This window comes from Pristiophorus japonicus, chromosome 27, assembly GCF_044704955.1.
Source record: "Pristiophorus japonicus isolate sPriJap1 chromosome 27, sPriJap1.hap1, whole genome shotgun sequence".
Lineage (NCBI taxonomy): Eukaryota > Metazoa > Chordata > Chondrichthyes > Pristiophoridae > Pristiophorus > Pristiophorus japonicus.
The window spans coordinates 17,754,808-17,772,283 of NC_092003.1; the positions used below are offsets into that span (position 1 = coordinate 17,754,808).

The following is a 17,476-nucleotide window of genomic DNA, read 5'->3' on the forward strand; positions in this document are numbered from 1 at the left end:
CCAAAACCACATCCTCGACGTTCCCCTGAACTGAACCACCAAAGCCCCAGTGTCCGCTCTTTCTCGCACCTCTACATCACTTCCCTGGCAGCCTTGCTCCACGTGATCCCTGCTCCCCACCTCCGATCTCTTATCTTGGCAGGCTTTAGAAAAGGGGGGTTTTTGTACACCAGCACAGCTCAGGAAACTTTACTGAGCCTGATGGAGAGAGGAGACACAGGGAGGCAGGGACCTGCCAAATCAAGAGAATCAGAGACAATACAGAAACAGACAGCACACGACGAAACACTGATAACAGACAGCATGTGGGAGCGAGAAATGGAGATAGAAAGAGATAGAAAGAGAGCGAGAGATGGATAGAGAGAGGGAGACAGAGAAAGAGAGAGAGAGAGAGGGAGAGACAAGAGAGAAAGAGATTGAGAGACAGAGAGAGAGATTGATAGATAGATAGAGATAGAGATAGATAGATAGCGAGATAGACAGATAGCGAGATAGAGAGATAGATAGACAGATAGATAGAGAGATAGAGATAGAGAGATAGGTAGATAGATAGAGATAGATATAGAGAGATAGATATAGAGAGATAGAGAGATAGATATAGAGAGATAGAGATAGAGATATAGATAGAGATATAGATAGATAGATAGAGAGATAGATAGAGAGGTGGATAGATAGAGAGCTAGATAGAGAGATAGACAGGGAGATAGAGAGATAGGGAGATAGAGAGATAGAGAGATAGAGATAGAAAGAGAGATAGACAGAGAGATAGAGTGATAGATAGAAAGATAGATAGAGAGGTGGATGGATAGAGAGATAGAGATAGAGAGATAGAGAGATAGTTAGAGAGATAGAGAGATAGATAGAGAGATAGATAGAGAGATAGGGAGATAGAGATAGGGAGATAGATAGAGAGATAAATAGAGAGATAGGGAGATAGAGAGATAGAGAGATAGATAGAGATAGAGAGATGGAGAGATAGATAGATAGAGAGATGGAGAGATAGATAGATAGAGAGGTAGATAGATAGATAGCTGGAGAGATAGATAGATAGAGAAATAGATAGATAGAGAGATAGATATAGAGAGATGGAGAGATAGATAGATAGAGAGATGGAGAGATAGATAGATAGAGAGGTAGATAGATAGATAGCTGGAGAGATAGATAGATAGAGAGATGGAGAGATAGATAGATAGAGAGGTAGATAGATAGATAGCTGGAGAGATAGATAGATAGAGAAATAGATAGATAGAGAGATAGATATAGAGAGATGGAGAGATAGAGAGATAGAGACTAAGACGATGATGGCAGAAGCAATAGAAAAGGAATTAGTGAACAGGAAAGAGCGAGACACATTGCCGGAAGAAGATTGCAAATGTTTCACTGAATGCCGCCTCTGGGGACCAGCCAGTGAAAGTTGCAGAGTTTTTTCCCTGCATCGTTAATTAAATTGCTGTAATTTCCTCCCCCAGCACATTGCCAGCAGCTCACCACTCGCTGCTGTTGCTGGTGTCATCATTTCAGGTTGAAAAATGTCACTGTGAATGAATCATTAATGTGGCCCGGTCTCTCTCCCAGTTTACCTATCAGCTTTGTAGTACTGATGGGTTTTTGTTCTGTACGAGCATCAGCTGCATATCGCACTGCAACATCTCATGGTGCTTCTCGCAATGAATCACTAGAGGAGGCTTCTTTCCGTTCCTCCTGCTGGTAGTTTAATACTCTGGCAGTTTAAGGAGCAAGCATTCCCACCGTGCATGTTATATCACTTTTAATATCAGCATTGTCTGTCTCTCCCACCCACTAAAACAAATTAAAAACAGGCCAGCTAAATTACAGGCATAAATCGCGTCCACATCTAACATGGCATGTCCCCACTCCCTCCTGATTTCCACCCGCCATTCGTCAGCTGAGCAATGCAATATTGGGAAGACCAATTGGGCTAGATTTTCCACTTCGATCGCTAGGGCCCCAAAAAATGGCCGACGTTCCAGCCTGAGCGATGTTTCAGCTCTCAGGATCGCTGGAAGATCGGCCATTTGTCTGATCATAACTTGCGGCATTTCTTTCCCGGCGATAGCCCAGCGATAGTTCAGCGATGTGGATTGGGCATTAGCGATGCGAAAATGGGCCCCGGTGATGTGGAAAGCAAGGTGTCCCTAACAACGGCCTTTCTGCGCATGGAGGTCAGGGGTCATCCGGGCATGCGCAGGAGGTAAAGGGAGGGAGAGAGAGAGAGAGAGAGACAGAGAGAGAGACACAGAGACCGGGAGAGAGAGACAGAGAGAGAGAGAGAGAGAGAGGAGAGAGACAGAGAGATAGAGAGGAGAGAGAGAGAGACAAAGAGAGAGACAGAGAGAGAGAGAGAGGAGAGACAGACAGAGAGAGAGAGAGAAGAGAGACAGACAGAGAGAGAAAGAGAGAGAGAGAGAGAGAGAGGAAAGAGACAGAGAGACAGAGACAGAGAGACAGAGAGAGAGAGACAGAGAGAGACAGAGAGAGAGAGACAGAGAGAGAGGAGAGACAGAGAGAGAGAGAGAGAGACAAAGAGAGAGAGAGAGAGGAGAGACAGACAGAGAGAGAGAGAGAGGAGAGACAGAGAGAGAGAGACAGAGAGAGAGAGAGAGAGAGAGACAGAGAGAGAGGAGTGACAGAGAGAGGGACAGAGAGAGAGCGAGAGAGAGAGGTGGGGCAGAGAGAGAGAGACAGAGAGAGAGGAGAGATAGAGAGAGAGAGAGACAGAGAGAGAGAGACAGAGTGAGAGAGAGAGAGAGAGAGAGAGAAAGAGACAGAGAGAGAGAGAGACAGAGAGAGAGAGACAGAGTGAGAGAGAGAGAGAGAGAGAAAGAGACAGAGAGAGACAGAGAGAGGAGAGACAGAGAGAGAGACAGAGAGAGAGAGAGAGAGAGAGAGACAGAGAGAGAGGAGTGACAGAGAGAGAGAAAGAGACAGAGAGAGAGAGGGACAGAGAGAGAGCGAGAGAGAGAGGTGGGGCAGAGAGAGAGAGACAGAGAGAGAGGAGAGACAGAGAGAGAGAGAGAGACAGAGAGAGAGAGAGAGAGAGAGACAGAGAGAGGAGAGACAGAGAGAGAGAGAGACAGAGAGAGAGAGATAGAGAGAGAGAGAGAGAGGGAGGGAGACAGAGAGAGAGAGACAGAGAGAGAGAGAGAGAGAGGAGAGACAGAGAGAGAGAGAGACAGAGAGAGAGAGAGAGAGAGAGAGGAGAGACAGAGAGAGAGAGGCACGCACACAGACAGACAGAGAGGAGAGATTATTATATATAATGATAGATATGTCCAGCCTGGAGCAAGAGTAGGTGGAGAGTGGCCAGGATGTGGAGGGGAGGAGGAGGAGGACAAAACCCTTCTCCGTCGAGGCCAATAATTGTCTCCCCCGCCACAAACTCTGTTCCCCAGCCACCGACTCCATCCCTCTCCCCAGCCCCCCCGTGAGAGGCCGAACCAGACTGCTCACAACCATGGCGGCCTTTCTGACCCTGGATTGAGCTTCTGACCTCCCAGGCCCCCGGCATCCTCTCCGTCACCAAGACTGCCCACCTCCACCTCTGTAACATCGCCCTGTCCCCACCCCACCTCACCCCCATCCGTGCTTTTGTTACCTCCAGATCCGACTATTCCAACGCTCTCCTGGCCAGCCTCCCATCTTCCACCCTACGTCAACTCGAGGTCACCCAAAACTCAGCTGCTCCGTGTCCTAACTCGCACCGAGTCCCGCTCACCCATCAGCCCCTGTGCTCGCTGCCCCATGTCCGAACTCACACCAAGTCCCGCTCACCCATCACCCCCTGTGCTCGCTGCCCCATGTCCGAACTCACACCGAGTCCCGCTCACCCATCACCCCCTGTGCTCACTGCCCCCGTGTCCGAACTCACACCAAGTCCCGCTCACCCATCACCCCCTGTGCTCGCTGCCCCATGTCCGAACTCACACCAAGTCCCGCTCACCCATCACCCCCTGTGCTCGCTGCCCCGTGTCCTAACTCGCACCGAGTCCCGCTCACCCATCACCCCCTGTGCTCACTGCCCCGTGTCCTAACTCGCACCAAGTCCCGCTCACCCATCACCCCCTGTGCTCACTGCCCTGTGTCCTAACTCACACCGAGTCCCACTCACCCATCACCCTCTGTGCTCGCTGCCCCGTGTCCTAACTCACACCGAGTCCCGTTCACCCATCACCTCCTGTGCTCACTGCCCCGTGTCCTAACTTGCACCGAGTCCCGTTCACCCATCACCCCCTGTGCTTATTGACCTACTTTGGCTCCCAGTCCAACAACATCTCTAATTTAAAATTCTCATCCTTGTGTTCAAATCCCACAATGGCCCTCGCCCCTCCCAATCTCTGTAATCTCCTCCAACCCTACAAACCTCCAAGATAGCTGCGCTCCTCCAATTCTGCCCTCTTGAGCATCCCTGATTTCCATCGCTCCACCATCGGCGGCCGTGCCTTCAGCTGCCTGGGCCCCAGGCTCTGGAACTCCCTCCCTAAACCCCCCCACCTCTCCGCACCTCTATCTCCTCCTTTGAGACTCTCCTTAGAACTTACCTCTTTGATGAAGCTTGTTGTCACCTGCACTAATATCTCCTTATGTGGCAGTTGTGAAGCACCAAGGGACATTTTACTATGTTGACGGTGCTATATAAATGCAATTAACAGTTGTTTCTTTGATATTTTTCTTCCTCTCTGCCTCCTTTTAAAGTCAAACCCTTTACAAGGGACTCGAGGGCACAGAGGACATACTGAGACCTCCCCTCCCCACCCGAACACCAAGCCACCCCCTCACCCTAACCCCGAGCCCCCCTCCCACCCTAACCCCAAGCCCCCCCCTCACCCTAACCCTGAGCCTCCCTCCCACCCTAACCCCGAGCACCCCTCCCACCCTAACCCCGAGCCACCCCCCCCACCCTAACCCCGAGCACCCCCCCCACCCTAACCCCGAGCCCCCCCCCACCCTCGAGCCCCCCCCTTCCCACCCTAACCCCGAGCCCCCCCTCACCCTAACCCTGAGCCTCCCTCCCACCCTAATCCCGAGCCCCCCCCCACCCTCGAGCACACCCCTTCCCACCCTAACCCTGAGCCTCCCTCCCACCCTAACCCCGAGCTCCCCCCCACCCTAACCCCTAGCTCCACCCCACCCTCACCCTGAGCCCCTCCATCCACCCTAACCCCAGCCCCTCCCCACCCTAACCCCAAGCCCCCCTTCCACCCTAACCTCCAGCTCCCCCCACCCTAACCCCGACCCCCCCCACCCTGACACCGAGCCACCCTCCCCCCTGCAATCCTCTGGGGAGAGTCTGAAGAATGGAGAAGCAAGCCTGAGAGTAATGGCCCCTCAGACGCCTCCCTTGGAGCTGCTCACCGGGAGCAACACACGGCGTCTCGGTTTGAGCAACACACGGCGTCACCGGCCAGCGTGGTGAAGGAGTGCGGTGCAGTCGGGGTGCGTGCTGTACATAAGTACATAAGAAATAGGAGCAGGAGTTGGCCATTCGGCTCCTCGAGCCTGCTCCGCCATTTAATACGATCATGGCTGATCCGATCATGGACTCAGCTCCACTTCCCCGCCCGCTCCCCATAACCCTTTATTCCCTTATCGTTTAAGAAGCTGTCTATCCCTGTCTTAAATATATTCAATGACCCAGCCTCCACAGCTCTCTGAAGCAGCGAATTCCACAGATTTACAACCCTCTGAGAGAAGAAATTCCTCCTTATCTCAGTTTTAAATGGGCGGCCCCTTATTCTAAGATCATGTCCCCTAGTTCTAGTCTCCCCCATCAGTGGAAACATCCTCTCTGCATCCACCTTGTCAAGCCCCCTCATAATCTTATACCTTTCGATGTGATCACCTCTCATCCTTCTGAACTCCAATGAGTAGAGGCCCAACCTGCTCAACCGTTCCTCATAAGTCAACCCCCTCATCCCCGGAATCAACCGAGTGAACCTTCTTTGAACTGCCTGCAAAGCAAGTATATCCTTTCGTAAATATGGAAACCAAAACTGCACGCAGTATTCCAGATGTGGCCTCACCAATACCCTGTATAACTGTAGCAAGACTTCCCTGCTTTTATACTCCTTTGCAATGAAGGCCAAGATACCATTGGCCTTCCTGATCACTTGCTGTACCTGCATACTATCCTTTTGTGTTTCATGCACAAGTACCCCCAGGTCCCACTTTGCAATCTTTCTCCATTTAAATAATAACTTGCCCTTTGATTTTTTTTTTACCCTGGCCTTACCGAGGTAGTACCGCAGTGCCGGTGCGCTGTACCTGGGCCTTACTGAGGTAGTACCGCAGTGCCGGTGCGCTGTACCTGGCCTTACCGAGGTAGTACCGCAGTGCCGGTGCGCTGTACCTGGCCTTACCGAGGTAGTACCGCAGTGCCGGGGCGCTGTACCTGGCCTTACTGAGGTAGTACCGCAGTGCCGGTGCGCTGTACCTGGCCTTACTGAGGTAGTACCGCAGTGCCGGTGCGCTGTACCTGGCCTTACTGAGGTAGTACCGCAGTGCCGGTGCGCTGTACCTGGCCTTACCGAGGTAGTACCGCAGTGCCGGTGCGCTGTACCTGGCCTTACCGAGGTAGTACCGCAGTGCCGGGGCGCTGTACCTGGGCCTTACTGAGGTAGTACCGCAGTGCTGGGGCGCTGCGCCTGGCCTTACCGAGGTAGTACCGCAGTGCCGGGGCGCTGTACCTGGCCTTACCGAGGTAGTACCGCAGTGCCGGTGCGCTGTACCTGGCCTTACCGAGGTAGTACCGCAGTGCCGGGGCGCTGTACCTGGGCCTTACTGAGGTAGTACCGCAGTGCCGGTGCGCTGTACCTGGCCTTACCGAGGTAGTACCGCAGTGCCGGGGCGCTGTACCTGGCCTTACCGAGGTAGTACCGCAGTGCCGGGGCGCTGTACCTGGCCTTACCGAGGTAGTACCGCAGTGCTGGGGCGCTGCGCCTGGCCTTACCGAGGTAGTACCGCAGTGCCGGGGCGCTGTACCTGGCCTTACCGAGGTAGTACCGCAGTGCCGGTGCGCTGTACCTGGCCTTACCGAGGTAGTACCGCAGTGCCGGGGCGCTGTACCTGGGCCTTACTGAGGTAGTACCGCAGTGCCGGTGCGCTGTACCTGGCCTTACCGAGGTAGTACCGCAGTGCCGGGGCGCTGTACCTGGGCCTTACCGAGGTAGTACCGCAGTGCCGGGGCGCTGTACCTGGGCCTTACCGAGGTAGTGCAGCAGTTTCTGGGCGCGGTTCTGCACTGGCCTCAGGAGGATGAGGTCGGGGTTCTCGTCGATAAACTGGGTGTCCACGATGCCGTACAGAAACTGGTCGTTACTGAGCACATTCTGCAAGAACGGGATGTTCGTCTGGAAAAGAGCAACGGGAAAAGGGAGCGGTTAATCAGGAACTGTGCGCTGTGTGCAAGACTTTTCATCTCTGGACTTTTCATGCATCGTTAGACGATTAAGTTAGTACGCACGCACTTTGGTTATACCTCAAGTCCTACTCCGCCCCTTGCCTCAGCTCATCCGCTGCTGAAACCCTCACCCGTGCCTTTGTTCCCTCCAGACTCGACTATTCCAATCCTCTCATGGCCGGTCTCCCACCTTGCACCCTCCTTGAACTATAGCTCAACCAAAACATTCCAGGAAACCCTCTTTTCAGCCTTTCCCAGCCGGCTTTACAATGCAAAACCGCACATGCTCGGTATTTAGAATCAGAACGGTTACAGCAAGGGAAGAGGCCAGTCGGCCCATCGAGCCCGTGCCGGCTCTCTGCAAGAGCACCTCAGCCAGTCCCACTTTCCCGCCCTTTCCCCGGAGCCCTGCAAATTTTTTTTCCTTCAGGTACGTATCCAACTCTCTTTTGAAAGCCGCGATTGAGTCTGCCTCCACCGCCCTCTCAGGCAGCGCGTTCCAGATCCTAACCACTCGCTGCGTAAAAAGGTTTTCCCTCATATCGACTCTGCCAATCGCCTTAAATCTGTGCCCTCCTGATTCTCCACCCTTGGGAACAGCTTCTCCTTGTCTACTCTATCCAGGCCCCTCATGACTTTGAATGGGCCGCGTAGTGCCAACAAAATTACAGGGATCATTGCCGACAAGTCTCCGAGATGTCTGTGCTCCTCCAATTCTGCCCTCTTGCCCATCCCTGATTATAATCGCTCCACCATCGGTGGCCGTGCCTTCAGCTGCCTGGGCCCCAAGCTCTGGAATTCCCTCCCTAAACCTCTCCGCCTCTCCAACTCTCTCTCTGTTAAGACGCTCCTTAAAATCAACCTCTTAGACCCCAGCTTTTGAATCACCTGTCCTAATCTTTCCTTATATGGCGCGGTGTCAAATTCTGACTGATGATCGCTCCTGTGAAGCGCCTTGGGTGCTCAACTACTTTACAGGCGCTGTATAAATGCAAGCTGTTGTTGTACAACCTCGCTTTCATCGTGGAAGAGCAAAACTGCAAAACGACCGAGAAACTCAACAACAACGTCACCATCATCATACACAGTCCCTTGGAATCAAGAAAGACTCGCTTCCACTCTAACAGTGAGTTCTCAGGTGACTGAACAGCCCAATACGGGAATTACAGTCTGTCACAGGTGGGACAGACAGTGGTTGAGGGAAGGGGTGGGTGGGACTGGTTTGCCGCACGCTCCTTCCGCTGCCTGCGCTTGGTTTCTGCATGCTCTCAGCGACGAGACTCGAGGTGCTCAGCGCCCTCCCGGATGCACTTCCTCCACTTAGGGCGGTCTGGTCTTTGGCCAGGGACTCCCAGGTGTCGGTGGGGATGTTGCACTTTATCAGGGAGGCTTTGAGGGTGTCCCTGTAACGTTTCCTCTGCCCACCTGGGGCTCGTTGCAACAACAACTTATATTTATATAGCACATTTAACGCAGCAAAATGTCCCAAGATGCTTAACATAAGCAGAAATTAGGGCAGGTGAGCAAAAGCTTGACCAAAGAGGTTGGTTTTAAGGAGCGTCCTTAAGGCAGTGTGAGGTGGAGAGGGAGAGAGGTTTCGGGAGGAAGTTCCAAGGTCACTAGTCTCGATTTGGTGCGGGTTAGTACTGTGCAGTACCGCGGAAAAAAGCACAGATATGATCACAGCCCGTCAAATGGCCCAGGCACCAAACGAATATGACGTGGGACGGGGGGACTGCATTAAAAAAGAATGACCCCCTGCGTGGCGTTGCGATGCCGTTAATATTAAACCTTCAGTTACTCCACGACAGAGAGAGCAGAAAATAGCTGCGATCGGCGAGATTTTGCCATCCATCATTCCTGGCAATGCAACCCCAGGCCTCTGAGCACAGGAAAACAGTATTTTGCACACAAAAGCAAAACCCTGCGGAGGCTGGGGTCGGAAATAAAAACACAGAATGCTGGAAACACTCAGCGGGTCAGGCAGAGGCAGAGTGGAGAGGGAGCCAGAGTTAACATTTCGGGTCGACGACCCTTTGTCAGAAAAAAGCTAAAGATGGAACCGGTTTTTAAACAAGTGTAAGGGCCGGGAAAGGTCGAGGGGAGGAAAGAACAAAAGGGAAGGTCGGTGATAGGGTGGAAGACAGGAGAGATTAGAGGGACAAAAATGGATGGTGGTGCGAGGGCAAGAGGAGATGGCAATGGGACAAGTTAAGAAACTAAAGATGGGTCTAGATAGGGTGTGAATGGAGGTGGCAGAATCGTCGACAGCTGCCGTGGGAAAGAGAGAGAGAAAAACAAAAAAAAAAATAGGGCAAGAGGTTAGGGTCTGAAATTGTTGAACTCGATGTTGAGACCAGAAGGCTGTAAAGTGCCAAAACGAAAGATGAGGTGCTGTTCCTCGAGCTTGCGTTGAGCTTCATCGGGACAGTGTAGGAGGCCGAGGACAGAGAGGTCAGAGTGGGAGTGGAATTATCTTACGTTTAGGCACTTTGCAGCCTTCAACGTCGAGTTCAACAATTTCAGACCATAACCCCTTGCCCCTAATCTTTATTTTCTGTTTTTCTCTCTCTTTCCCACGGCAGCTGTCGACGATTCTGCCACCTCCATTCACACCCTATCTGGGCCCATCTTTAGTTTCTTAACTTGTCCCAATGCCATCTCCTTTTGCCCTCGCACCACCATCCATTTTTGTCTCTCTAATCTCTCCTGCCTTCCACCCAATCACCGACCTTTCCTTTCGGTCTTTCCTCCCCTTCCCAGCTTCCACGGGTCTCTACACTTGGTTAAAAACCGGTTAACTTTCTCCAGTTCTGACGAAGGCTCATCGACCTGAAACGTTAACTCTTGTCGCCCTCTCCACAGATGCTGCCTGACCTGCTGAGCATTTTATATACGTTGGCCGTTGGCTCCTTTTGGCCAGTTCCTGAATATATAAAGGGATATATTGCATCTATTCAATTCCTACATTTTAATTCTGTCTCCATCCCACCCCTGCCCTCTATCAGCACCTCAGGCAGCTGGGAGCGTTGGGGTGGATGTCTCTGACTGTCGACACTGATATAGAACATGCAGTGAGTGACTCACCAGACCCTACGGCAGGCTGTGGATTCTAGGGATCGGTGCCGTGCCACTTCAAACACTTCCACATGGTGCCCAGCTGAGAATTAGCAACTGACTAACAACTCGCCCCAGCCCACGCGTATCAGAGGTGAAGCGGCTGGGAGCCAGAATTGGCATTCCTCTCTCGGGGCTTGGGCTCGCAGGCACACTCAATAATGCAGGGGGGAGCTGGAGGACAGTGCAATGAAGGTGTCAAAAATAAGAAGGCATTCAGGCGGAAGTTCATCGAATATATCTAAGTAATAAAGGCAATCACAAATTAGCAATGACTTGGGGAAATGATGAACCTTGGATAGACAGTGGATTGACTCTCTAGATGGACAATGGATAGATTCAGGATAGACAGTGGATAGATTCTGGATAGACAGTGGATAGATTCTGGATGGACAATGGATAGATTCTGGATAGACAGCGGAGAGATTCTGGAAAGAGAGTGGATAGATTCTGGATAGGCAGTGGATAGATTCTGGATAGACAGTGGATAGATTCTGGATGGACAATGGATAGATTCTGGACAGACAGCGGAGAGATTCTGGAAAGAGAGTGGATCGATTCTGGATAGGCAGTGGATAGATTCTGGATAGACAGTGGATAGATTCAGGATAGGTAATGGATAGATTCGGGATAGACAACGGAGAGATTCTGGATGGACAGCGGATAGATTCTGGATAGACAATGGATAGATTCTGGATAGACAGTGGATAGATTCTAGATAGACAATGGATAGATTCAGGATAGGTAATGGATAGATTCGGGATAGACAACGGAGAGATTCTGGATGGACAGCGGATAGATTCTGGAGAGACAGTGGATAGATTCTGGATAGACAATAGATAGCTTCTGGATAGATAACAGAGTGATTCTGGATAGACAGCGGATAGATTCTGGATAGATAATGGATAGATTCTGGATAGACAATGGATGGATTCTGGATAGACAGTGGATAGATTCTGGATAGACAGCGGATAGATTCTGGATAGACAGTGGTTAAATTCTGGATAGACAGTGGATAGATTCTGGATAGACAATGGATAGATTCTGGATAGACAGTGGATAGATTCTGGATAGATAATGGATAGATTCTGGATAGACAATGGATGGATTCTGGATAGACAGTGGATAGATTCTGGATAGACAGCGGATAGATTCTGGATAGACAGTGGTTAAATTCTGGATAGACAGTGGATAGATTCTGGATAGACAATGGATAGTTTCTGGATAGACAGTGGATAGAATCTGGATAGACAATGGATAGATTCTGGATAGACAGTGGATAGATTCTAGATAGACAATGGATAGATTCTGGATAGACAATGGATAGATTCTGGATAGACAATGGATAGATTCTGGATAGATTCTGGATAGACAGTGGATAGATTCTGGATAGATAATGGATAGATTCTGGATAGACAGTGGATAGAATCTGGATAGATTCTGGATAGACAGTGGATAGATTCTAGATAGACAATGGATAGATTCTGGATAGACAATGGATAGATTCTGGATAGACAGTGGATAGATTCTAGATAGACAATGGATAGATTCTGGATAGACAGTGGATAGATTCTGGATAGACAGTGGATAGATTCTGGATAGACAATGGATAGATTCTGGACAGACAATGTATAGATTCTGGATAGGCAATGGATAGATTCTGGATAGACAGTGGATAGATTCTGGATAGACAGTGGATAGATTCTGGATAGACAATGGATAGATTCTGGATAGACAATGGATAGATTCTGGATAGACAGTGGATAGATTCTGGATAGACAGTGGATAGATTCTGGATAGACAATGGATAGATTCTGGATAGACAATGGATAGATTCTGGATAGACAGTGGATAGATTCTGGATAGACAGTGTATAGATTTTGGATAGACAATGGATAGATTCTGGATAGACAGTGGATAGATTCTGGATAGACAGTGGATAGATTCTGGATAGACAATGGATAGATTCTGGATAGATAATGGATAGATTCTGGATAGACAATGGATAGATTACGGACAGACAATGTATAGATTCTGGATAGACAATGTATAGATTCTGGATAGACAATGGATAGATTCTGGATAGAAAGTGGATAGATTCTAGAATGAGAATGGATAGATTCTGGATAGACAGTGGATAGATTCTGGATAGACAATGGATAGATTCTGGATAGACAATGGATAGACAGTGGGTAGATTCTGGATAGACAATAGAAACATTCTAGACAGACGGTGGATAGATTCTGGATAGTCACTTGATAGATTCCGGATGGACAATGGATAGATTCCAGATAGACAGTGGATAGATTCCGGAGACAGAATGGATAGATTCTGGATCGATAGTGGATAGATTCTGGATAGATAATGGATAGATTCTGGATAGACAATGAATATATTCTGGATAAACAGTGGATAGATTCTGGATAGACAGTGTATAGATCCGAGATAGACAGTGGATAGATTCTGGATAGACGGTGGATAGATTTTGTATAGACAATGGATAGATTCTGGATAGACAATGGATAGATTCTGGATAGACAGTGGACAGATTCTGGACAGACAATGGATAGATTCTGGATCGACAGTGGATAGATTTTGGATAGATTTTGGATAGACAGTGGATAGATTCTGGATAGACAGGAGATAGATTCTGGATAGACAATGGGTAGATTATGGTTAGACAGTGGTTAGATTCTGGATAGACAATGGATAGATTCCGGAGAGACAGTGGAAGGATTCTGGATATACAATGGATAGATTCTGGAGAGACAATGGATAGATTCTGGATAGACAATGATAGATTCTGGATAGAGAGTGGATAGATTCTGGTTTGACAATGGATAGATTCTGGATAGACAGTGAATAGATTCTGGATAGGCAGTGGATTGATTCTGGATAGACAGTGGATAGATTCTGGATAGACGGTGTATAGGTTCTGGATAGACAGTGGATAGATTCTGGATTGACAGTGGATAGATTCTGGGTAGACAGCAGATAGATTCTGGGTCGACAATGGATAGATTCGAGATAGACAGTGGATAGATTCTGGATAGACAGTGGATAGATGCTGGATAGACAGCGGATAGATTCTGGATAGACAGTGGATAGATTCGAGATAGACAATGGATAGATTCTAGATAGACAATGGATAGATTCTGGATAGACAGTGAATAGATTCTGGATTGAAAATGGATAGATTCTGGATAGACAGTGGATAGATTCTGGACAGACAGTAGATAGATTCTGGATAGACAATGGATAGATTCTGGATAGACAGTGGATAGATTCTGGATAGACAATGGATAGATTCTGGATAGACAATGGATAGATTCTGGATAGACAGTGTATAGATTCTGGATGGACAATGGATAGATTCTGGACAGACAATGGTTAGATTCTGGATAGACAGTGGATAGATTCTGGAGAGACGAGGGATAGATTCTGGAGAGACGATGGATAGATTCTGGATATACAATGGAGAGATTCTGGAGAGACAATGGATAGATTCTGGATAGACAATGACAGATTCTGGATAGACAGTGGATAGATTCTGGATAGACAATGGGTAGATTCTCGATAGACAATGGATAGATTCTGGATAGACAGTGAATAAAATCTGGATTGACAATGTATAGATTCTGGATAGACAGTGGATAGATTCTGGATAGACAGTGAATAGATTCTGGATAGGCAGTGGATAGATTCTGGATTGACAATGGATAGATTCTGGATAGACAGTGGATAGATTCTGGACAGACAGTAGATAGATTCTGGATAGACAATGGATAGATTCTGGATAGACAGTGTATAGATTCTGGATAGACAATGGATAAATTCTGGATAGACAGTGTATAGATTCTGGATGGACAATGGATAGATTCTGGACAGACAATGGTTAGATTCTGGATAGACAGTGGATAGATTCTGGAGAGACGAGGGATAGATTCTGGATAGACAATAGATAGATTCTGGAGAGACGATGGATAGATTCTGGACATACAATGTATAGATTCTGGATAGACAGTGGATAGATTCTGGATAGACAGTGAATAGATTCTGGATAGGCAGTGGATAGATTCTGGATTGACAATGGATAGATTCTGGATAGACAGTGGATAGATTCTGGACAGACAGTAGATAGATTCTGGATAGACAATGGATAGATTCTGGATAGACAGTGTATAGATTCTGGATAGACAATGGATAAATTCTGGATAGACAGTGTATAGATTCTGGATGGACAATGGATAGATTCTGGACAGACAATGGTTAGATTCTGGATAGACAGTGGATAGATTCTGGAGAGACGAGGGATAGATTCTGGATAGACAATAGATAGATTCTGGAGAGACGATGGATAGATTCTGGACATACAATGGAGAGATTCTGGAGAGACAATGGATAGATTCTGGATAGACAATGACAGATTCTGGATAGACAGTGGATAGATTCTGGATAGACAGTGGATAGATTCTGGATAGACAGTGAATAGATTCTGGATAGGCAGTGGATAGATTCTGGATTGACAATGGATAGATTCTGGATAGACAATGGATATATTCTGGATAGACAGTGAATGGATTCTGGATAGACAGTGGATAGATTCTGGATAGACAGTGGATAGATTCTGGATTGACAGGGAATAGATTCTGGATAGACAATGGATAGATTCTGGATAGACAGTGGATAGATTTTGGATATACAATGGATAGATTCTGGATAGACAATGGATAGATTCTGGATAGACAATGGATAGACAGTGGGTAGATTCTGGATCGACAATAGAAACATTCTAGACAGACGGTGGATAGATTCTGGATAGTCACTCGATCGATTCCGGATGGACAATGGATAGATTCCGGATAGACAGTGGATAGATTCCGGAGACAGAATGGATAGATTCTGGATCGATAGTGGATAGATTCTGGATAGACAATGGATAGATTCTGGGTAGACAGTGGAGAGATTCTGGACAGACAGTGGGTCGATTCTGGATAGACAATGGATAGACTCTGGGTAGACAGTGGAGAGATTCTGGATAGACAGTGGATGGATTCTGGATAGACAGTGGACAGATTTGGGAGAGCGAGAGAATAGATTCTGGATAGAGAATCGATAGATTCTGGACAGACAGTGAATAGATTCTGGATAGACATCGGATAGATTCTGGATAGAAAGTGGATAGATTGTGGAATGACAATGGATAGATTCTAGACAGAGAATGTATAGAATCTGGACAGACAGTGGATAGATTCTGGATAGACAGTGGATAGATTCTGGATAGACAGAGGATAGATTCGTGATAGACAATGGATAGATTCTGGATAGACAGTGGATAGATTCTGGATAGACAATGATAAATTCTGGATAGACAATGGATAGATTCTGGATAGACAATGATAAATTCTGGATAGACAATGGTTAGCTTCTGGATAAACAGTGGATAGATTCTGGAGAGACGATGGATAGATTCTGGATATACAATGGATAGATTCTGGAGAGACAATGGATAGATTCTGAATAGACAATGATAGATACTGGATAGACAGTGGATAGTTTCTGGATAGACAATGGGTAGATAGTGGGTAGATTCTGGATAGACAATAGAAACATTCTAGACAGACAGTGGATATATTCTGGATCGTCACTCGATAGATTCCGGATGGACAATGGATAGATTCCGGATAGACAGTGGATAGGTTCCGGAGAGAGAATGGATAGATTCTGGATAGATAGTGGATAGATTCTGGATTGACAATGGATAGATTCTGGATAGACAGTGGATAGATTCTGGATAGACAATGGATAGATTCTGGATAGACAATGATAGATACTGGATAGATAGTGGATAGTTTCTGGATAGACAATGGGTAGATTCTGGATAGACAGTGGATAGATTCTGGATAGACAGTGCAGAGATTCTGGTTTGACAATGGATAGCTTCTGGATAGACAATGGATATATTCTGGATTGACAATGGATAGATTCTGGATAGACAGTGGATCGATTCTGGATAGACAATGGATCAATTCTGGATAGACAATGGGTAGATAGTGGGTAGATTCTGGATAGACAATAGAAACATTCTAGACAGACGGTGGATATATTCTGGATCGTCACTCGATAGATTCCGGATGGACAATGGATAGATTCCGGATAGACAGTGGATAGGTTCCGGAGAGAGAATGGATAGATTCTGGATAGATAGTGGATAGATTCTGGATTGACAATGGATAGATTCTGGATAGACAGTGGATAGATTCTGGATAGACAATGGATATATTCTGGATAGACAGTGGATAGATTCTGTATAGACAATGGATAGATTCTGGATAGACAGTGGAAAGATTCTGGATAGACAGTGGATAGATTCTGGATAGACAATGGATAGATTCTGGATTTACAGTGGATAGATTCTGGACAGACAGTGGATAGATTCTGGATAGACAATGGATAGATTCTGGATAGACAGTGGATAGATTCGAGATAGACAATGGATATATTCTGGATAGACAGTGGATAGATTCTGGATAGACAGTGGATAGATTCTGGATAGACAATGGATAGATTCTGGATAGACAGTGGATAGATTCTGGATAGACAGTGTATAGATCCGAGATAGACAGTGGATAGATTCTGGATAGACGGTGGATCGATTTTGTATAGACAATGGATAGATTCTGGATAGACAATGGATAGATTCTGGATAGACAGTGGATAGATTCTGGATAGACAGTAGATAGATTCTGGATAGACAATGGGTAGATTATGGTTAGACAGTGGTTAGATTCTGGATAGACAATGGAAACATTCTAGCTTGCCAGCGGAAAGATTCTGGATCGACAATGATAGATGCTGGATAGAGAGTGGATATATTCTGGTTTGACAATGGATAGATTCTGGATAGACAGTGAATAGATTCTGGATAGGCAGTGGATAGAT

General features: G+C 47.5%; 1 protein-coding gene across 1 annotated transcript in view; it reads right to left on the reverse strand.

The window, feature by feature from the left end:
• LOC139239369 (pyruvate carboxylase, mitochondrial-like) overlaps positions 1 to 17,476 on the reverse strand; it is a 1,004,568-nt gene that overhangs the window by 403,667 nt on the left and 583,425 nt on the right. Inside the window, exon 4 of the mRNA XM_070868045.1 lies at positions 7,223 to 7,367. Coding sequence (XP_070724146.1) covers positions 7,223 to 7,367 — 145 coding nt within the window. The remainder of the gene's footprint in view (positions 1 to 7,222; positions 7,368 to 17,476) is intronic.